Source organism: Trachemys scripta, chromosome 14, assembly GCF_013100865.1.
Source record: "Trachemys scripta elegans isolate TJP31775 chromosome 14, CAS_Tse_1.0, whole genome shotgun sequence".
In the NCBI taxonomy this organism is placed as follows: domain Eukaryota; kingdom Metazoa; phylum Chordata; order Testudines; family Emydidae; genus Trachemys; species Trachemys scripta.
This window is the reverse complement of record NC_048311.1, coordinates 32,570,843-32,594,124: the sequence shown is the minus strand read 5'-3', so window position 1 is coordinate 32,594,124 and position 23,282 is coordinate 32,570,843. Positions and strand designations below refer to the sequence as shown.

At 50.8% G+C, this 23,282-nt stretch overlaps 1 protein-coding gene across 3 annotated transcripts in view; it reads right to left on the bottom strand.

The window, feature by feature from the left end:
• Window positions 1–23,282, bottom strand: part of SLC38A10 (solute carrier family 38 member 10) — a 51,484-nt gene that overhangs the window by 11,070 nt on the left and 17,132 nt on the right. For 2 of the 3 annotated variants that reach the window (XM_034789607.1, XM_034789608.1), the window contains exons 7-11: window positions 22,765–22,867; window positions 21,550–21,732; window positions 19,495–19,606; window positions 18,843–18,949; window positions 5,746–5,902 (exon numbers count right to left, since the gene is read on the bottom strand). In XM_034789607.1, coding sequence (XP_034645498.1) covers window positions 5,746–5,902; window positions 18,843–18,949; window positions 19,495–19,606; window positions 21,550–21,732; window positions 22,765–22,867 — 662 coding nt within the window. The remainder of the gene's footprint in view (window positions 1–5,745; window positions 5,903–18,842; window positions 18,950–19,494; window positions 19,607–21,549; window positions 21,733–22,764; window positions 22,868–23,282) is intronic. The other variant, XM_034789609.1, reaches the window with a different exon arrangement.

Here is a 23,282-nt window from a genome sequence, read left to right as displayed (position 1 = left end):
CCAGTGAAGCCAATGGAAAGATGCCGATTGGCAGGCGAGTTTTTCTCCCAGTGGAGCGTGGCTGCGAGGCACGGGCGAGGGGGAGATGTGCTCTCCCTTCTTTGCCCCCCCCCGCAGGGAAAACGGATTCCCGCAAGCTGTCCCTTTCCCAACACGGGGCTGTGTCCCTTTCAGCACATCACCAACCAGCACCCTTTCAAATGTGGCCCCACCAGCCTCGGTGGCCCTCGCTTCTAGCCCTTCATTAGCGGGCGGGGCAGCCAGGCAGAATCCTGAGGGCGGGGAGGGAGGGAAGCAAGCGTTTCTGAACCAACTCTGGGAGGATGGCAGGCTTCCCGGAGAGGGCTGCCGAGCCCTGGGAAGAAAGTGCTCTGCCCTTCGGAGCCAGGACGTTCCAGCCAAATTCTAGCCTCACAATCCACAAGTTACTTGGTTTGCCCCAGAAAAGCTTTAGTTTGTTACGGGGTCCCTGGTAACGAGGCACCTCAGTCCTTATTGCATTGACCGAGGTCTGGCTCATTCAAGAGCAGGCTCACTACAGATCTGCCATACACCCAGCGTTCCTTGGGGCCAGGGTATTAGTAGGATTAATTCTACAGCAACCCCAACATTTCATAAGCAAAGCAAAAGGGTTCGGGAGCCAAACACGCTGAGCTTACCATCTGACGGGTAATGGAAGAGGGCTCCTACCTCTGCCTTTCACAGCAGGATTGCAGCTTAGCCAAGTGACCTGTGGCTGTCCAACAGACTGCAGCAGGTGAAACCAGTGAGCTCTCCCCTACGATGAAATCACTGGTGGAGCCCCATGGCTGTACCCAGGACCAGTCGTATATCACGAGATGGCTAGCACGTTACACGCATTTCCAAAAACCACACAGCAAAACAAAAAAAGATCAAACCTCCACTCCGTAATAAGGCCAAGTTGCCTCTAAGCTGTCATTTTCTCAGCAGGAAACAAAATTAAGTTCATCATCTGGGCGTGAATTAATGGCCTTGCATGCTGCATGGAACCCTATAAGGAGCTATATGTGGTTTGCAGAGAACAATTTTGCTCAGGATGTGTAATAATCACTAACTGTACAGTCGTCTTTCAGGTCCCTTTGGATAACGTTACAGTAATGCTGGGCCTCTGAATGTTTTATGAGTGGCGCTGGACTTTACAGGCAAGGGCTGAGAGGCTATAAAAGCTTCTTGCCTTACAACAACAACATCTCAGCATCAGACGGCAAGAGGGCTTTCTTTGCTGCTCGCTGGGCCTTCCAGAACCAGCCCAGCACACAATGCCCTCTAGCAGCTGTCTCCCTTTGGAGATATATGGGGGGGACCCAAGACTTCCTGAAACAGATTTTTTTTCCCTCTTAAGTGGTTTGCCAACAATGTCTCTAGGCTGCAATAAAATTGCATGATTAGCAACCTAAAAGCTTCCCTCCCCCACAGCTTCTGGTTGGGATTCCAGCAACGGCCCCAGAAAGACGTTACAAATTACTCCTTGCGTGGTTTTCATATCACTCTTGTCCACCATGTTAACGACTGTAGCTGAAGCCTGCATCGATAGCTCCTGCTTGTTCGGAAGGAGGAGACGACAGCTTGGCATCGTTCTCCTCCTCCTCAGCGGAGGGGGAACTGAGGAAAAGGAGGCCAGATGTGGCCTGGGAAGAGCAGAGAGTGGATGGGGCACTGGGAAGATTCTGTCAAATTGAGGAAGAAAATACATTTTTTGGCCATGGTATCACTCCCAACACAGGGCTATTTTCAGTCCTTGGCAGTGTCATCAGGCGCTGTTTCCCCAGTTCTAACCACGAGAGGGCGCTAACAGCTGCAAAGCCCTTGATTTTAAACCCTTGCTTCCATTGTCTGCTTTTTGAAACTGATCAAAGATAGTTCTCAGATCCGCTCCTAGGACCGGATCGGTCCAAGCTCGGCTTCCAGGAAGCTCCCGCCCCCCCAAATTCCTAGGCTGAGGTCAGGGGCGTTTCTACCCTCACCCCACCGCTGCAGCACCCCAATCCCCCTCTTTGCACGACACGATGTTTGGCCTTGGAGAGGGGAAAGGTTAGAATGAAGCAGGCCCAGCCTCAACACGATCAAAACGATTTGGCTGGCACGCAGCTGGCAGGGAAGCCTGATCAGCTGGCATGCCGGGCGGAACCAAGTTCCTTGGGCAGGGGCTCTCTGAGCCTTGGAGAGCACCGACCATACTGTCAACACTGAGCAGGTAATAAGTGTCGACGTTCGACTCTTCTGGAAAAAGAATCTGTTCATTGACAAGGCTGCAAGACCTGAACAGACCTGAGCATTTTAACCTGGCTCCCAACAGCACTGTACTGAAGTGGTTTCATCTTCGTGGAAGCCCTACAAAAGGAGCCTCCAATTATGGGGCTGGGCGTGGAGGGGGATTGGGGGCTGAATGGTTCAGAAAACCAAGGAAAGGCTTGGACCCTGATTTTCAGAGGTGCTGAGCATGTCTGAACAGCAAGCACTTAGAGTCTAGCCCACAGTCCAGCCCTGATCTGGGCTGGGGAATCGTCCCCACACTCTCCAAGGCCAATGGGAACGAGTGATTACAGAGCGCGCCGTGCCGCCCCTCCCCGGGCTCTGCAATGGTGACAGATTTCACAAGGTTATCGAATGGCATCAGTGAAATTAGCTCACAGTTGTCTCCTGACACACCAGCCGTAAAAACGAACCAAAATTACACCAGGGTGAGAGTTCCTTTTCTGTGTCACAGGCCCTATTAAAAGCTCCCTCACAAAGGCACTAGGGAGTGCTACTGCAGTCAAGCTGTTCCTGCAGCCGTCAGGAGTGAAGGGAGCACAGTAACTGGGTCCAATCCACACCGCACACTCGCCGGGGCTGCTCCTCCGCTGGCGGGGACCAGCGTGGGATCTGGGCAGGTTTCTCGTGGGAATGCAGACTACAGAGTCAATCTGAGCTGCTCGAGTGGCAGTGCCTCCAGGAGCCTGTATGGATCCCGAGCCCCCACAGATTGGTGGCAAAGGAAAGAACCCAGCTCTGAGCACAGTGCCCCCAGTTCCACGCAAGTCCTGTTAAATGTGAAACAGACTAGGGGGCACCTCCCGCCAAATACTGGCTCAGACACCCCTGGCTCAACCAAGCTGAAGCACAAGGGTTCGAGGAGTGGCTGTCACAAAGGGCATGAATCAGACCTTTGTTACAAGATATTGCACAATGAAAAAAATAAAATAAAATGAAGCCGCAACACTCAAGTAAGGAGCTGAAAAATATTAAAAAAATCTTAATCCGCCCCAGGAGACCCTCTGGGTGCTTTCAAATACAGAGAGAAATTGCCTAATTAGCTTTTTTTTTTTTTAAACGGATAATTGCCTTCATGAGCTTTCACAGGCAGCTCAGCAACCTTTTAACATACATACCCACTGTATGGAATGGCAGAACATTTCCCAACGAGCCGCTGACAGTAAACCTCACGCAATACAGGCAGGGGCCGTAATGGGCACTTGGGTGTCATTAGTGAAAACACTATTCAGAGTTCACTGGTCAATACGTGTTCACATAAAAGGGCAATGTTCTAATATTCATAATCCCAGGGCCCACAGGGCAGGGTTTTAATGAAAGTCTGTACAGTTCTGGGCTCCACAACATCAAAGAGACCAATAAAACTCCTCTCACATGCTGACAGGCAAGAGTCAGACGGAGAACGCAAAACGGTAAAAGGCTCAGCTCAGCTCCAAGCTTTGCCTCAACCAGGCAACTCATCAATTAAAAGGGGGGTGGGAAACCCCCCAAGAACATGCTAAAAACAAACTGCGCGCTGCCTGCAGAGAAGCCAGGTGTTTCTGGGAAAGCCTCGTGCAAGAAATAAGAACCAGATGTGTCCGACAGAGGGCACCCAGGTGATAGCAGGGCAGCCCCCAGCCCTGCACATATTTCGAATTACAGGATGCAGCTGCTCTGAAGGCTTCAGGGCCACAGACTAGCCCCTTCCCAAAACAAACCAAGGCAGGGCCAAAGGGAGGGGCAGGAAGGTGTTGATTAAAGCAGGGTAATTCATTGCCAGCCAAGTCTGCGTCACGTGGAGATGTGAAGAAAGCAGTGTCCAGGGATCAGGAGAGCTTCAGCGGCTGAGCGGGCAGTAGCCTTCGCTCACAGGGAACACCGCGTGCTGCTTGCTACCCAGGGCTGAAAGGCTCCCGGAGCCTCTTTGAGTTCATTGTCCTACTTCCTCTCCCTGGCCCATTGTCCCCTCCAATCGCTTCCTCCTCCCACAGGACCAGGCTTCAAAGTCAAGGCTGGAAAGCACCTACTCTGCTTCCCAGGGCAGAGCCTCTCCCGGCTCTCATCGGGCACAAACCAGAAATCGGCAACGTTTCGCTGTGGACATGCCCATTAGAGCTGTGTGGCTAGTCTCCAGGGAAATTTAAAATCTAAAAATGTCTTCCCCCAAGGTGGGATTATTTAATCCACCATCAAAGCGGCAAATGATCCGGGCTAATGCTGGCTAAGTAGTTCTAACTAATGTGTGTAGGCGGGCGTCTAGGGTTCCCTAGGTTATGACTGAACACAAGCATCAACACAGGGATGGAGTGGAGGGGCGACTATGACAAACACCAACGCACCCAGTCTTTTACGGGACTGTTTATTTTACCCGTTACGAAACGTGAAAGAACCAAACACATGCTCTTTGGCCATTACTGCTCTGAAATTAACCAAGATTCAAGAATTAAATTGCATCCTTCCTCCCAGCCCGGCCCCACTGCGTGTGCATTAAGGGTCTGAGAGTGTCTTCCGCTCGGACATCCTGGCCACCTCTGTGCAGGGGAAGGTGCGCACTGTGAATGTATAAAATCTGACCGTCATCAGGGACGGAGCAGCGCAGGAGCGAATGTTATCGCAGGCAGCACCGCTGTCTCGTAGACGCTCAAAGCTGTTCTCCAGGAACAGGGCCAGCGACTAGGAGGGAGTATAATCTCCAGCAGAAAAACTCGACTTTTTTTTTTTTTGCTTCCATTCTCACTATCCGCGATATTTCAAAGCCCTGAAGAAAAGAAAACCCCGAACAAAGCCAAACAAGACTTGAAAAAACCAGAACAGAACCACAGACGAGGGGCAGGGGAGGGTCAATCGACACCTGCTAGCGATGGCCTTGCAAAGCAGGCCTGCAGCTGCGGAAGGGAGTGTCAGGCCATAATTCTATCAACGGCCACAGTAAACAAATAATAAATAACACAAACCAGTAAACAAAGCGGAGGCATAATCACAGGCTTGGTCAGGGCTAAAACTGGCTCCAAATTTATATCTTCACAACCAAAAAAAAAGTCAGTGCCCATAAATTTACATACCTTTGAGTGCAATGAATGGCCTGTTATTGAAACCTTGTGCAATATGCTGGCAGAGATGGTGAAAGTGGCCCTGTTCTGGCTCCTTGTACCCTTTGTACAGGTGGCCAGTCCAGTGCTCTCTCGAGTCCCATGCGCAGAGCTCCTTTTATTACAAGGCTTCTGCAGTTCCAGAGCCCTGTCACTAGGGGGAGGGCTGAGGGCTGCCCCTCTCACAACAGAACAAAAAAGAAAACCCAAGTCCTGGGCAGAGACCCAAGAGGCATTTTGGAAAGCAACAGCTACACTCTTCCTTGGAAACCTTCTCGGGAGGCCCTGGAGATGCAGGCACTGGAAAAGGCTCCCGGTGACACAACAAAAGTGGCTTTAAAGGGGTCAAGACCGTTTGGGAGCAGGGTTGAGACGAGTGTAACACACGCAGAACACATACCTGGTATTTTGACTTGATCTTGGTCAATTACATTCTTAGCTTCTTTCAGCGGATCAGCCAGTTCCACTGCTTCCGTTTTCACGGGCGTGTCCTCCATCACCGACAAGGTGGTATAGGTGCTAATAACCAGGATTCCCAGGCCGATCCCCAAGATGAGCTGCACAACAAATGGGTCAGCGCCAAAGTTAACATACCTTGAAGCAAACGTCACTGTTCCGAATAGCATCTTTCATGCAAACTGTACCTCAAAAACAGTTCAGAGCTCAATTTAAGTACAGAAACAAATAAGTAGTAGAAAGGGAGAAAAACTTAAGAGGGAAATGGGAGAGAAAGGTAGTTTTCAGCGGCCGTTTGAAACGTGAAGCAGAGATGCACAACAGCTGTTTCAGATGCTAGAGGCTGCAGAGGAGAAGGCTCTTGCATGACAGCACTCAGATTGTCAGCCAGAAGAGGTGACTGCTAAGGGAGCGGAGCTGAGGTACGTGAGGCAGGCTAGAGTATGTCCAGACAGGATTTTTAAAAGGAGGCTAATTTTGACTGGAAGTGACGACTCATTATATTACATTTCTATCAGTTAAGTGAGGACAACAGTCAGGCCAAGTTTGGTTTAAGCTTTTACAATCAAAAGAAAATCTTTCCAATCAACTGTTAACATCTCCCTACATTGTCCACAGCCTAACATTGCAGCATGGTGCAAGTGCCCGAGGACATGACTAGTCTATTTCCAGCAGTACAAAAAGGGAAACAAGCTGGTATCTGGGTTGAGCCGAGAAAGGAATGTTGTGGGTTTCATCCCACTCAAAGGGAGAGCAGCGGGTATTATTTTCTAAATGTGAACTAACCAGCATGGAGAGAAGCCTGGACGATTAAGGTGACGCCATCAGCCATTGCAGAGCTTACATCCAAATGTGCCAATATTTCAGATAAGAATCTCCCTGCACCTTTGATTTTAGAAATCTCGCAGTTTTGGAAATGTCTGGGATACTCCCAGGGTGTGTGTCTGTGTGTGGCAACGGAGGTACCTGAAAAGTACGTACAGGCCCAGGGAATGTTTGCCGTGCTTGAGCACTGGAGCTGTCAAATGACAGACAGCTGCCCTAGCTGAAAAAGGTACCAGTTGAAAGAATCGAGTGGATGGATTGTTGGCCAACAACACTGACAGTTTAGAGATTTAATTACACTCCAATGTATTATTTTTACCTTGTTAATCACAGTAATTGTCACTGCAACGGCTTCTCCTGGAACCTGGTTTGCATGTCAATGCAGTCACCGTATTAAGAACGGCTGGTAGAAGGGAAAGAGCCCGCCAAAGGCTATGCTGGAGTCACTGGCGAGGATGATGGTAAAGGGACCTGGACCCCACCATAAAGACCTGTTTGTCCCCACACACCCCTTCTCACAGTGGGACATGAAAGCAACAGGAATAAGTGCAAAAACAGAAAATACCTCTGCACCTCTCCTGCAGACTATGCTAGGCATATTTCACAAATAGCTTTATGAGACAGTGTCTTGATTTGCAAAAGAAACTTGCTTCTTTGCTACAAGCTCTCCCCACCAGTGGATGGAATTAAAGCACCAGGCTGACTGACCCTCAGACAGAGATTAAGTGGATCATTCTTATTTATTATAGAAACAGACTCATAGAATCATAGGACTGGAAGGGACCTCGAGAGGTCGTCTAGTCCAGTCCCCAGCACTGAGGCAGGACTAAGGATTATCTAGACCATCCCTGACAGGTGTTTGACTAACCTGCTCTTAAAATCCCCAATGATGGAGATTCCACCACCTCCCAAGGCAATTTATTCCAGTGCTTAACCACCCTGACAGTTAGGAAGTTTTTCCTAATATCCAACCTAAACCTCCCTTGCTGCAATTTAAGCCCATTGCTTCTTGTTCTATCCTCAGAGGTTAAAGAGATCAATTTTTCTCCCTCCTCCTTGTAACAACATTTTATGTACATGAAAATTAATATGCACTCCTACCCCCCCCCCCCGTCTTCTCTTCTACAGACTAAACAAACCCAATTTTTTCAATCTTCCTGCATAGGTCATGTTTTCTAGACTGTCCATCATTTTTGTTGCTCTTCTCTGGACTTTCTCCAATTTGTCCACATCTTTCCTGAAATGTGGTGCCCAGAACTGGACACAATAGTCCAGCTGAGGCCTAATCAGCGAGGAGTAGAGCGGAAGAATTACTTCTCGTGTGTCTTACAACACTTCTGCTAATACTTCCCAGAATGATGTTTGCTTTTTTTGCAACAGCGTTACACTGTTGACTCTTAATTAGCTTGTGATCCACTCTGACCCCCAGATCCCTTTCTGCAGTACTCCTTCCTAGGCAGTCATTTCCCATTTTGTATGCGTGCAACTGATTGTTCCTTCTTAAGTGGAGTACTTCGCATTTGTCCTGATTGAATTTCGTTCTACTTACTTCAGACCATTTCTCCAGTTTGTCCAGATAATTTTGAATTTTAATCCTATCCTCCAGAGCACTTGCAACCCCTCCCAGCTTAGTATCGTCCGTAAACTTTATAAGTGTTTGCTCTATGCCAGTATCTAAATCATTGATGAAGATATTGAACAGAACCGGACCCAGAACTGATCCCTGCAGGACCCCTTGATACGCCCTTCCGGCCTGACTGTGAACCACTGATAACTGCTCTCTGGGAACGATTTTCCAACCAGTTTTGTACCCACCTTATAGTAGCTCCGTCTAGACTGTATTTCCCTAGTTTGTTTAGGAGACGGTCGTGTGAGGCCTTTATACTGAGATAGTGCCCAGAGTCCCACATGGATCCGGTCCGATTGTGCTAGGTGAATACAGAGTGACGGCCCGCTGCCCTGCGGCACTTACAGCGTAACTAAGACAAGACCTAACAAGAGGGTGTAGAGATATGCAGAAGGAGCATTGGAGGCAGGATGAGGAAACCAAGATTATGAACAGGAGCTGACCTAGCCCAGCCAGATGACTGGGCCAGTTAAATATATTTTAACATAAGAATATAAAATAAATATCATAAGTCCTTAGCAGGCTTCTATGTAGCTGTTTCCAGGCGACAGTTACTCAGAGGCGTCTTGGGAGAGATAGGTCTTTTGGAAGGGATTTGAAGGGAGGGAGAAGGCTTTGCAGATTAGTTGGGGAAAGGCGTTTCATGCCTCTGAGAAAGCATGAAGGTGCTCGTGGGTGAAGAGGGCAAACCAGTGATGGAGGCTGGCATCGTCTGTGGACAGAGGAGGTGAGACATGGCAATGTGTTACAAAGGGTGTCAGGAGTCTGAGAGGTGATGGGGTGGAGAAGGAAGAGCGTGCAGAGGGACTCAGAGGTGTGGAGTGATGTGGGGCCAGGGAGACGGCTGTTGGGAATGTACCTTGGAGGAGGGCACATCAAGAGAGGAGGAGGTTGCAGTAGACCAGACAGGAGATGCGGCAGCTCTGGACAGCGTGAGCAGTGTGGTCAGACAGGAAAGGACAGATCTTAGAGATGTTAAAGAGGAAGAAGCAGCAAGAACTGGTCACTGCCTGGATGCGTGGGTGTAGAAAGAGCAGGACATCCTGCCATGCTGTGTACGCCAAACGCAGAGTCAGCGGGCTTTGCCATTTCTGCCCTTGGTTTTCACGTTGTCCGTTTGCTTTCCCCAGACGCCCCTGCATAAATGCAGCGCTGTGACTCGCTCTCTGCCACCCTGCCTTCGGAAACACAAGAGCAGAAATGAGTGTTTCTGCAAAAGACCTCCTGAAGCACCAGCACTGGCCTGAGAGCTCTCTAGGGAAACGGGGCATCGGAAACAGCTGAAAGTCTGAACCGTTTTAAACCTGCAGCAAATGGTGGTTTTGTTGGTTTAAAAGAAAATTCAATTCCTAGTGGGCAACGCGGGCTGGAACCCAGGAGGTCAATCTCAGCGCAGGATTCAATGCCTGGTCCCTTGAACATCTTCCACTCTGACATTCTGAGCAACTCTGCCTCTCAGCTTTCACAGGCATGCTGGGTTGTCCATGAGCCAACAACAGTGCAGGGAAGGAGATGGGCAAGCTTCCCCTTCACAGCCTGGCCAGCACCCTGATCACTCCACACACCGCTGGAGAGGTCCTGAAGGCCACCAACTGGGCCAAGCTACACAGCATGTGGTGTGCACAGCCGGGGGTGCGGGGACTTGAGGGACAGCCAAAGCCCCCATTTGTGTCAGAATCTGAACGCAGCCTTCCAAGGCTGAGTGGTTAGAGAGCGCTAACTACCCAAAGAACCATCTCCTGGAGAAAGGGACTAGAGCAAACCAAAGGGAATGCTGCGCAGTGAACAGCGAGTGGGGGCCAGATCACAGCAACACTTCAGCTTAAGGCCAGGTCCAGCACGTGGTACAACTACAGAACAAAGCTCGTTAGTCAGACTACAATTAGCCAAGTGGAAGGCAGCAGGGAACGGCTGCTCCAGCTGAGGTCTCTGTCCGGTGAATTGGTCCAGTTGCCTGAAAAGGTTTGGCAGTGCTGCACGAAAACACTCTTAAACATTCCCATGGAGCCTCTCTTGAATGATCCCCCTCCAGAGGGGCTTGTTTTAGAGTTCCCAGAATCAAACACTGTTCCAAGCAACATCACTCAAAGAGTTAATTTTTAAAACACCCTCATTTGCAGGTGACTACCCACGAAGGTAATGGATCTGACACAGCATTTGCAGTCAGCTAGTCGAACAGCAGAATGACCTCGCTGGAATGCAAGGGGGAAAGAAAAAAAAAGCCATTTATCTCCCTTGTTGGGCTTCCCGTAATGCCAAGAGGAGAATTACAAGATCTAAGTGAGATCACTTAAATAAGAATAAAGGAAGTCGGGCTGCACCTGCATCACTGCGGGGTCATGGCAGGGGGACTGCCAGAGAACGACAATGAAGAGCAGAGACCCAAGCAGACGTTTCCATGTCACATGACGGCAAAGCCCAAATGCGCCCCGAAAAGTCACTTGTGTGTGATTGACAAGCCTCCTGCTGGTGTCAGCAAGGCTTTGGGAGCTCCCCCTCATTGACCCATCCCGTCAGGGAGCCTTGAACCAACTATAGGCCCAAAGGTGGACGCATCCGGTTAGTCACCCTCTGCAGCCCCCGTCTATGTGAGCGGATTATTTTGTACAGAGGACGGGGCGCTGCTGAACAGCTGATTGCCAAGTCTCACCCGTCGCAGAACATCCGCCCGCAGCAGCTCACCGTGAGGCTATGGAGGGAACACGGGCAAACCTGAGCGGCAGGCGTGGCCACGGCTTTGGAAACATGTGTCTGCCCATTAAGGCCCCACATACCACGAGGAGCATTCTAAACATGGGGGGCGGAGGGGGATTTACACTGAGGAAGGAGACTTTCTTTTGCTTGCTGATGTCACTCAGTGGTGTTAACTCCTCCTTTGTACAGAAGTTAGACTATCCCAAGGTGCTTCCCTCTGGACGTGTTCGAGCCATCGGCAGGAATCTAAAAGTGCTTTTGCCCGGGGTAATGACTGTAGCAAGTTTTCTTAACCCTTCTCCGTTTTGGACCTCGAGCACAGTTAGGGAACACCGAGGGGGGAGAAAGCTAATTGCAATCAGAGTATGGAGGAGGACTGCAAGACGCCTGCTCAGTCCTTGGGTTCTCTATTGCGCTGCAAAGACCTTAGGCTCTAAGAACTGTAACAAGTCTGCAAGGCGACAGGGTCTGGCCACTGTCCTAGCAAGCAGGAGAGCCAAAGAGAGCCACTTTCCATCCCCACGAGCTCGGTATAAAGAGGGGTCACTAGGCGACCTTGGGTAGCCTCTCTGTGCCTCATTTCCCCCAGTCTATCAGACCGGGAGGAGAGTGACTTCCTCACCAGAAAGGGCCTCGCAAACAAACTATGTAAGCCAACACCTTCCTGTCAGAAGCTAAACCCTTTGTTTACAGACCTTAACCTGACCTTTAGCAGCCCTGGCCCGACTCTCCCAAATGGCAGCTTTACATGCCATGGCCCCATTGCCGTTCCATGCCGAGCCGGAGAGCGCCCTGCACTTTACAAGACACGCTTGATGACGCTGACCACAACAAAGGGGGCAATTTCCCGATTCATTCACACCTCTGTGAGTCTGGCTTTAAGCTTTTAAACTTCCCCTTGTTGCTGGTACCTGATCATCTTTCCAACACACCAAGCCTTTTAACTAAGCCACCCCCAGAGCTTAATCCAAGCTGCAATTCCCAGACTGTGGCTCGCTGCCAGCTGTTGACTGACCAGCTGTCTGTAATAATTAACAACTCCCTGGCAGAATTAGACGCCCTTTGCTGGCCAACAGAAACATCTGGGGATGCGAACGCCCCAGCCCCTTGGAAAAGAACTTCTCAACCCTTCTTCCAACTCCTCCACTTTCTAGTTTAAATGGTGCCACCCTTTCAGTGTTCAGGCATGTAAAACTCAGCTCTGCCTGACAGGGAGTCCCCCAAACGCTTGCGGGCTTCCAAGAGTCTGGGCATGGTAATTAATAACACAGCCAGAATCCAGTACCAGAGGGCACGGGGAGAGAACTGCTCTCACTGGGAGAATCACATCATGAGTGTTTTAGACAAAGTAAGAGGCCCATAAAGATGAATTTCAAATCTTTTTTTTTTTTTTTTTTTTTTTAAACCCAGCAGATCTGGTAACTAGACAGAAGATGGACCATGCATGCAGGGAGGGGGGGAGCAGGTTTATTGTCCAGGGGTGGGAAACATGTCACATTGGTGCCCCTTCTCCCCCATCATTCTCACTTCTCACCACAGCATCTGTTGATGGGTTGAGGGAGAGAGCAGAGCTGCTTCTCAGGAGGGAGGAAAAAGCCAAAGGAATGTGAAAGAGCAGAAGTGCTGCATGGGAGCTTCCTGGAAGAAATGAAACAAGGCTTCCAGAAGAAGTGGCGCAAGGAGAGGGTGGGCAGAGAATCCAGCATTCAAGCTGTAGGCCTGGGGAGAAGTTCTGCAGCACCCTGTTCTTTTCAGCGAGGCACAGATCCCTGCTGGAATGCTTCCAAGAACAGGGCAAAGCAAGTATGCAAACCTGATGGGCAACGGCTGATTCGAGGGTAGGCCGGATGAATCCCCAGCCCCTAGGTAACCTGCTGACCTCATACTCTGCGGAAGCCACTATGCTGTGGTGGGGAGTTCTGTAAGATACAGCCATCTGCCTTGCTGTTCTCCTGACCAGCATTTCAGGCCGTGCAGTCCGGGAGCCTCAGTGCTTGGCTGAGAACAGCTGACTGTCCCCTCCAGGCAGCCTGTCCAACAGCTCAGCCCATCCTGAGGGCAGGGTCACTTGTCTCGGAGAAGGGCCCCGCTCAGCAGGAGTGAAAAGCAACCCTTGAAAGTGCTTCTGTTCCCCTGAAAATTCAGGTGGGCCTTCAGCCCTTTCTTTGGGGTCTCAGCCCAGCCCCAGTAGGACCCAAGTGTCAGGATTCAGAGTGAGAGCCAGAAAGGTGCGTCAGACGATGGAAAAGGAAAGCAATAGAAAAAAACAACACTCTGCTTTAAAAGTCTCGTGTGTTTGCAACCCACAGGTCATTAAACAGAAAAAGCCATTATTTCTGTAGGACCCACAAAAATGTCTTCTCCCCCTGTGGATTTTGCAGTTAACTAACAAATCTGACTCCCTGGGACTGACAAGGCTGGAGCCCCAACAGAAGCCTGTTAAACATCTTTAGAAGATAAAGGCCTGGTCTACACTAGACGTTTATGTCGAAGTTAGCGCCGTTACATCGAATTAACCCTGCACCCGTCCACACCGCGAAGGTATTTAGTTCGACATAGAGGTCTCTTTAATTCGACTTCTGTACTCCTCCCCGACGAGGGGAGTAGCGCTAAATTCGACATGGCCATGTCGAATTAGGCTAGGTGTGGATGGAAATCGACGCTAATAGCTCCAGGAGCTATCCCACAGTGCACCACTCTGTTGACGCTCTGGACAGCAGTAAGAGCTCGGATGTTCTGAACTGCCACACAGGAAAAGCCCCGGGAAAATTTGAATTGGAATTCCTTTTCCTGTCTGGCCAGTTTGAATCTCATTTCCTGTCTGGACATCGTGGCGAGCTCAGCAGCACTGGCAACGATGCAGAGCTCTCCAGCACTGATGGCAGTGCAATCTCAGAATAGAAAGAGGGCCCCAGCATGGACTGATCGGGAAGTCTTGGATCTCATCGCTGTGTGGGGCGATGAGTCCGTGCTTTCCGAGCTGCGATCCAAAAGACGGAATGCAAAGATCTATGAGAAGATCTCTAAAGACATGGCAGAGAGAGGATACAGCCGGGATGTAACGCAGTGCCGCGTGAAAATCAAGGAGCTGAGGCAAGGCTACCAGAAGACCAAAGAGGCAAACGGACGCTCCGGATCCCATCCCCAGACATCCCGTTTCTACGAGGCACTGCATTCCATCCTCGGTGCGGCCGCCACCACTACCCCACCACTGACTGTGGACTCTGAGGATGGGATAGTGTCCACGGCCGGATCCTCGGACATGTTAGCGGACGGGGAAGATGAGGAAGGAGATGAGGAGGACGAGGCAGTCGACAGCGCTCACAACGCTGATTTCCCCGACAGCCAGGATCTCTTCATCACCCTTACAGAGATCCCCTACCAACCCTCCCCAGCCGTTACCCCGGACACAGAATCTGGTGAAGGATCATCCAGTAAGTGTTGTAAACATCTAAACATTTATTTGTAACAGAACATGATTATTAACAATTTAAAAAATGGGTTTCTCATGATTAGTTTGATTAACTTAACGGTTCAGTCATGGGCAGTGCAACTATTTGAAAAAAATCTAGCAATGTCCGGTTTTGCATGATTGTCCTGCCCAAGCCGCTCTACTGTTTAGTCCCTGCTACTGCAGCTACAGTAAGATGCGGTCTATATGTCCGGGGATGGAGCAGAAATCCTCCTGGGACATCTCAAGGAAGCTCTCCTGCAGGTAATTTGAAATCCGCTGCATTAGGTTCTTGGGGAGAGCGGCCTTATTGGGTCCTCCGTTGTAGGACACGTTGCCGCGCCACGAGACTAGCAAGTACTCCGGAATCATTGCTTGGCACAGCATGGCGGCATACGGCCCTGGTCTTTGAAGGCTTTCCCGGAGCATTCTCTGTCTGTCGCTCTCAGAGATCCTCATGAGGGTGATGTCGCTCATGACGACCTGCTTTGAATGAGGTAGGGGAATGTTAGTGTTGGGACTGCTTTACCGTTCCTTTACAGAACTGTAACCGCTGGTTTGCAGCCACGCGGTGGAGGCGGGAGAGGGTCAGCCGAAAGGGATCGTTCCCGGGGACAGCCGCGAGGGTGTGGGACAGGAGCAGACTTCCTGCTTGCCGGATTGCTGGCAGCAGGGACCGACATTGATTTCAATGTGAAATGAGGCCATTGCTAATATTAAAGTTTTAAGCTGCCACGAATCTACGGCTTACCATGTCTGCGTGCAAGAGCAATTCCGTTGTCCTGACAGGGTTCTCGAAAGTGCTCTGCAAAACCCCAGACACTGAATGCGAAGGCCGAGAATTCGACCTTGTGCTGAGTGCGCATGTGATAGGTGCTGTGCATGGTCCTGTTCACAGAGAAAGACTATGTTCTTTGTTCACAAGTACATTTAGCTTTCTGAGGAATTCACTCCCTTTTTCCCATTCCCACAGCCCCATCTGCGACTGTCTCACAACCTAGCCTGTCATCACACTCCCAGAGGCTAGGGAGGATTAGGCATAAGAAGAAGAGGACACGGGAGGACATGTTCTCAGAGCTTATAGCCTGCTCCCGAGCCCAGGCAGCACAGCAGACCCAGTGGCGGGAAAACTTGACCCGAATGCACCAAGCAAACATGGATCGGGAGGAGAGGTGGCGTCAGGAAGACCAGCAGGCGACTCAAACCCTGCTTGGACTACTGAGGGAGCAAACGGACACGCTCCGGCGCCTTGTGGATGTTCTGCAGGAACGGAGGCAGGAGGACAGAGCCCCGCTGCAGTCCATCTCTAACCGCCCTCCCCCGCCACCAAGTCCCATACTCCCTTCACCCAAAGTGCACAGAAGGAGAGGCGGCAGAGTCCCTGCTAACTCTCACTCCACCCCTGCAGAGAGCTCGAGCAGCAGAAGGCTCTCATTCCCCAAAGTTTGACAAGTACTTTCCTTCCCGCCTGACACAAGCCCCCGTCCAAGTTTCACTTCCCAGTCCCATGTGTAGTTGATAATAAAAAATATGTTTCTGTTAACTACTGTTTCCATCATGTTCTTTTGGAGGAGGGGGGGAAAGGGGGTTGGTAATTGGACAGGACAGTCACCTTTGGCAGGGTACATAGTCGGGGGCAGGCACAGCAGCAAGGCACATACATAGTGCAGTGATGCAGTGACTACTTACCCTGGTTAGTCTGGGAGGTTCTTTTCATGTTATGTGGTGGGGGGTGGGTTGCTCTGTGACTTTGTGGCAAGGGAGGGCAGTTAGAGATCTTAAGCGGCGGTCCTTAGGCAGGATCACAGAGCCACACAGCAGGGGATCTGTAACCGTCCCCCCCCTGCCACAAAGTCACATAGACCCCCCATACACACAGTCCCTATCAGGAGGGGTGACAGGCTCCGTTGAAAGAACCATCCCACCGCAGCGGAGCCTGTCAGTCCTTGAGTTTAGAAGCTGCATTCGCGCGACTACACTACACCCGCTCCGCACCACAGTCTGCGTCCCAGTTTTTAAAAATTCCCGCGAAAACAGTATTAAAGAAAACGGTGTGCTTTAACAAAGTTGAACTATTTTTATTTTGAAACGTGTGTTGGAAGTGGGGTGAAGGCTTCTCTGTACACAAAATTAGAAAGTCACAGGTTACCCTGCTCACTCAGGAACTTTGCTTTCAAAGCCTCCCGGATGCACAGCGCTTCCCGCTGGTCTCTTCTAATCGCCCGGCTGTCTGGCTGTGAGTAATCAGCAGCCAGGCTAATTTCCTCAACCTCCCACCCCGCCATAAAGGTCTCCCCCTTGCTCTCACAGAGATTGTGGAGCACACAGCAAGCTGCTATAACAATGGGGATATTGGTTTCGCTGAGATCACAGCGAGTCAGCAAGCTTCTCCATCTCCCCTTGAGACGTCCAAAAGCACACTCCACCACCATTCTGCACTTGCTCAGCCGGTAGTTGAAGAGTTCTTTTTCAGTGTCCAGGGCACCTGTATAGGGCTTCATGAGCCAGGGCATTAGCGGGTAGGCTGGGTCCCCGAGGATGACTATAGGCATCTCCACATCCCCAACAGTTATTTTGTGGTCCGGGAAGTAAATACCTTGCTGCAGCCGTCTAAACAGACCAGAGTTCCTGAAAACACGAGCGTCATGAACCTTGCCCGGCCATCCCACGTAGATGTTGGTAAAACGTCCCCTGTGGTCCACCAGTGCTTGCAGCACCATGGAAAAGTAGCCCTTTCTGTTAATGTACTGGCTGGCCTGGTGGTCCGGTGCCAGGATAGGGATGTGAGTTCCATCTATGGCCCCACCGCAGTTTGGGAATCCCATCGCTGCGAAGCCATCTATGATCGCCTCCAAGTTTCCCAGGGTCACTACCTTTGGCAGCAGTACATCAACGATTGCCTTGGCTACTTGCATCACAACAACCCCCACGGTAGATTTGCCCACCCCAAACTGGCTCGCGACTGACCGGTAGCAGTCAGGCGTTGCAAGCTTCCAGAGGGCTATGGCCACTCGCTTCTGGACAGTCAGGGCTGGTCGCATCCGGGTGTCATTGCGCTTCAGGGCAGGGGACAGCAACTCACAAAGTTCAAGGAAAGTTCCCTTCCGCATGCGGAAGTTTCGCAGCCACTGTGATTCATCCCAGACCTGCAGCACTATGCGGTCCCACCACTCAGTGCTTGTTTCCCGGGCCCAGAATCGCCGTTCCACGGCATCAACATGACCCATTGCCACCGTGATGTCCTCGGCGCTGGGTCCCCTGCTTTCTGAGAGGTCTGTGCTACTCTCAGACTTCAGGCCATCACCGCGTTGACGTAGCCTCCTCGCCTGACTTTTCTGCATCTGCCTCAGGGCAACCTGTATGATAAGCTGCGAGGCGTTGAGAGCGGCCACAACTGCAGCGATGGTTGCAGCGGGCTCCATGCTCACAGTGCTGTGGCGTCCGCGCTGTCAATGACTTGAAAAGTGCGCGAAATGATTTCCCGCCGGCGCTTTCAGGGAGGGAGGGAGGGCGGGAGTGAGTGATGGATGGATGACGACAGTTACCCAAAAGCACCCTCGACACATTTTTTTACCCAGAAGGCATTGCTGGCTCGACCCAGAATTCCAATGGGCAGCGGGGACTGCGGGAACTGTGGGATAGCTGCCCACAGTGCACCGCTTCCAATGTCGACGCTTTCCCCGTTAGTGTGGACTCACAAAGTCGAATTACTGTCCTTAGTGTGGACACACACGTTCGACTTTGCAATATCGATTCCAAATATTCGATTTAAGTAAAATCGAACTACTCTCGTAGTGTAGACAAGGCCAAAGTTACTGTGAGAGAAAACCAAAGCATGTTCATTTCAGCTCTATTACCAAAAAATCTGAGTTTGCAAGATAGAAAATCAAACCCAGCCAAGAGCCATTTTGTTTCTGGCCCCTAGGAGGCTGATCCAAACTGGAGCAAGGGAAAAGCTAAGTTACCAATAGCCTCTGAATGACCCCGATTGTTCAGAAATCAATTCCTGCAGCAACACCTCTGTGCGTGTGTTCCCTTTGAGTAGTAGTATTTTGGCTGAAACCAGAAAGCGGAGGGTCAGCAGCAAGGACCCCCCTGCAGAGAAGAGTTGTTTATTTTACCCAGCCCAGACAGGTTGAAACGTAAGCCCCGTTACGGTTTTATATGCTACCCGGATTTCTCATTCTATGGCACGACAGCCCCGAGCCCACAACAACATTTCACATGTAAAGTGACTGCTTCACTTGCTGCTACAGAGATAAAAGTGCTGGCACACTGCTTTCTGAGCGACAACTCCTATTCTGGTCAGCGCAGCAGACCACAACAGTTCCCACCTGAATGGGGGAGGGGGGAGTTGACAAGTTTCCCCTGCTGCAGTGAAACTAACGAAGTTCCCAGGCTCTACAGCGAGTTGGAGGAGAAGTCAATTAGCATCAGCACTGACCTGTGAGCAAAGGGCATTCTTGTGGATTTTCTTGTAAATAAGAGCTGGGCAGATAAAACAGATGAGGCTTCCCATTGTAGCACCTGTTAGGCCCAAGATGGTCTCCACTGGCAAGAAAGAGCAAGAATAATAATAAATAAAGGTATGCAAAATCCTTGGAGCAAGGGAAAGCATCTAGGGAGGTTGGCCTGGTGCCACAGACTGCAGCTCTGAGCAACCCACTAGAATACGAGAGGAGCCTCCAGCCAGCAGAGAGCTAGAACAGGGGTAAAATTAGTCACTGCAATTTATGCAGCACACAAGTACTTAGTCACCTTCTAATGACTTCAACCAGCTGCAAGTCCCTGATGGGCTTTCCCTCTACAAGGGCAGCTCCTCCCCAGTCCCCCTCCCTGCAGGTCTCCGTGCTCCCGCTCAGTGCCATGAGAGCAAATGACCCCTCCGCAGGCTTCTGTGGCTGTGCATAGGGAGCATGCAGACCCGGCCAGTGCTAGCTGGACATGCCAGAGTGGGGGACCAAAGAGCCATAAATAACGGGTGTTCTGGAGAACACAAGATCTAGCGGAGCACGAACAACATGGTGACGAGGAACGGGGAGAAAGGACAACAACTGGGCGTTTCAGTCTCTATTCTATCCCACCTCTGCACTTACCATTTGGGATCATGATGCCTCCAACCATGGTTCCAAACACAATGGCCAGCGTGAGGGCTTTAAAGCGAAGGGGTGGCATGTAACCCCCCGCAGCAAAGGTGCCGTCTTTTTGCTATAAAAAAAAAAACCAAAAACAAGGAGTTAAGCCCCTGCTTCGCACCCGCAGGTCTCTAAAGCGATTACCCAGAGTGTCCTGCTAGATAAGCCAGACAAGACAATGCAGCACTCGAACGGTGATGGTTTCACCTGCCCATGCAACAGACTTCCTAGGTACCCAGTAAGAGGCTGAGCAATTTTAACGTGCAGCTTCAACTCGAACCTGCACAAGAACTGCCAGAGCTGCTAGTTCACATCCTGTGCGGAACGTAAACTTGACAACGGCGTCGCGGAACGTTAGCGCCCAAACCCTCCTCCACTGTCCTTCCCGCTTTGCAGGCAACACCCAGCAGAGGCCAGTGCCTGAGAAAGTTCAAGTGATGGTGACGACATGAGGGAGACGGGGCCCACGGTCAGCAGGGAAGGAAGCCGGCTGTTGCTCCGGCAAGTTGCCACCGGAGTGCAGTTGGGGAGCGGGAAACCGTTCTGCACCACTGCCTCGTAAAACAAGTGGAATCTGTGCTCTGCAAACAGGCAATGGTATTTTTTGGTGCCACTCCTAGATCACAACAGGTCCCCACAGCTAAAAACACCCCTCCACATCTCCACAGCAGTGTGTGTTCAAAGCTCTGCACAAGCATGAACAGACACGTGACCTACCTAGGAGATAGGTGGGTTAGCATTCTCCCCATTGTACAGACAAATGCAAAGCGACATGCCCACAATAATCCAGCCAGTCCTGGGCAGAGTCAGGATTAAACCTCAGGACTTCCCGATTTCCATGGCTTCCTGCTCCAGACCACACTCCTTTCACCAGCTGGGCCCACCACCACTCAGAACAAGAGAACAGAGCCAAGGGGCATCGTACGGACAGTGGCGGCAGGATCTGGAGCACTAAATTGCATGTGGCTTATTTCCTGCCCCAAGAGGTTTCTCTTTAGCTGAATACACAAAGGTCTCAGAACATTCCCACAATCTCTCACCGTTATTTACTGAGTACCGACAGCATGCTTAGCGCTGTACAACACACCGAGGAGAACATGTCACTGCCAGCAGACATCAGACTGACTGTAGTCACAAAATACACCCCCGGCCGGGAGAAGGCCTGCCTCCAAGAATGGGGAAAGTGCGGAAGGGATTGATGTAGTTTAAGTTGTATTTCTATAGCTGATCATCACTGAACAGTTCTGAGGAAGCATCTGAATGAAGGAGGGGGACGTTTGGCCTACGAGAAGGGGAGACTGACTGTTCGGGGCAGGATAGCTAAAGGTGCAAAGTTGAGCTAAAGAAGAGAGCAGGAAGAAGCAGGTGCAGAGATGTCAGGAGGAGTGAACCTGTCCAGAGCTCTGAAGATGGGGACCATGAGCTTGAGCTAGATATGGACATGAGCTGGCATTTAGGTCTGAGCAGCAGGAAATAAGGAGCGTCCTCTCTTTCTAATGGCTAATTCTTCCTCTCCTCCTCCTCAGAAAGAGAACAACCTCGGCTCTGTACTACACGACACTTGGTATAAGCCAGGTGTGGGGCAGGTAACGAGCACTGCACAGGACCTCTATTTAGGGGGTGGCAGAGCAAATGCCGGGGTTTCACTCCGGTTTCACCTCTCCCCATTCAATTATTCTGTGTTCTGCAAGGAGGACAAGACTCCAGAACTGCTGCATATTAACAACTGCTCAGAGCAGTTGCGTTTCCACAGAGCCAGATTTACAAACAGCTCTGCTGGGATCCTCATGCTGCCCCTATTAGCACACCACAGACGGTTACAGTTTCACTGGAAGCTGCAATACAGTGCCTGGGGCTGAGGGTTCATCCACTCTCAATACCAAGTATCTGCAGCTAATCAGAAATACGGTGCCATCAACCAAGCTGTGCAGTCGACTGGAAAAAATAAAGGTGGCCCTTTGAAAAGGGACAGGGTGGATGGTGCAGGGCCAAGACCAGCCTGCAGGAGGGTCTTACCTGCTGCTCAAAGAGAAGGGTGTTCAACGCCTGTCTGCATGGCAGAATCATCATCGGGAACCCAACAGCTACCGACATCATGAATCCCACTCGAATCATCTCCGTCACCAGGTTGGAGGGGAAGTTCATGAGCACGTTCCCAGCGATGGCTTCCGTGTAGCTCACGTAACCAAAGAATCCCACCTGCGCCGGGGGGAAAGGAAGGGAGTGCTTTTCTGAACATCAGGAGTCCCCGAGTCCAGGGGCTCCCACTGGACCCACCCTTATGGCACTGGGGCAGCATGTACGATACTTTGCTTCCCAAGCCAGGGAGAGCAGAGGGGAGCGACTGCCGGAGTGGCACGTACTTGACATTTTTCAGAAGAGAAGCAAAGCCCCACAGCTACTCAGACAAGTGGGACAGAGCAAAGCATGTCAGTTAAAACAGGGCAATGCCCAGCTAAGATGGGACCATGTGGCAACTTCCTCCAATGCAGATCTTCCCGTCGGCCTAGCCAGGATATCTTCGCTAATCAAACTAGGTGGCTGGAGGAGCTTTCGCCTAAAAGCCACTGACATCATGAGCAGGTATGCCTGGGTTTAACTGGGGGACCCCCTGGAATGGGTGATAATGGGAGCGGAGCAGCTGCCTTCCCAGCGCCTTATATTGGTCTGAGTTTGCTAGTGGGATTAAGCATTGCAGCTGAGATGGCTGCCGAGTCCCATGAACCTGAGCCCCTCAGTGAGGGAGGCTGTAATACAATCCCATGCAGCCGCCTAGCTCACATGGGAGCCTATTCTTGGGAATTATTAACTGGATTTTATTAACTGGAGTTTTATGAGGCATAACTTTCTTTATAACCTTCCAATTGCAACAGGCTGATGGGCAGCTCTCTCTAAAGACGGCAGCTCATTGGACGGCATCTCCACTTCCAGTTACGTGATTGGAAGACCGAGACCCAGCCACTACACATGGAAAAGAAGAGACTGAAGCCCCCACTCCAGCGCTGCTCAATGGGACCTATTGTTCCAAAACCCCGGGCTCTCTGAACACCTCTGTGCATCTGCAGTGCGGTCCCCTTCCATTTTATTTCACTTTCAGCAAAAAGACACTTCATCCTCTAGAGCAGATAATGCCCGGCCCATCTCATGACGGCTCCAAAGCTTATCCCAAAAGTCACTTTTTTGGGAGGCAGGGGGAAAAGGGAGGAGAAAGAAAGGGTAGAGGCTTCTCACCGTAACATAGAAGGTGGTGACCACATTCAGAGAGGAGGCAAATATGGAGCTCATTATTTTAACGGACGGTTCATCCAGGCTATCGTAGGTCGGCAAGACCTGGCTGCAGAAAAGCAGGTTAACAGATTAAGCAGTTTCAAGGAAACTTTCCAGAGAGATGCAAAATCAAACGCATTCCCTAAGTTCTCTTGCTACAGCCCAGCAGAGAAAAATCTCCGACACCTTCCCCCCACAGAGCGTAAACACACGGCTAGTCCACAATTTATATTGCTAATGCCAAGAGATTTCAGAACACTCACAGTTTCAAGTGTTGCAAAAATATTCATTCTCCCCATCCCCCACCACCACGTGGAGTTAAATGTGTGATGTAAACATCTTGGTTCAAAAGTGTTGCAAAATGAATGACCGTTTGTTCCACTGAAACACCAGTGGCACGGGTCCAGGCAGCACATCGGAGATTATTGTTCTTGGAGCGCTCCGTGCTGATAATTAAAGCAACCAGTGTTTACAGAATAAAA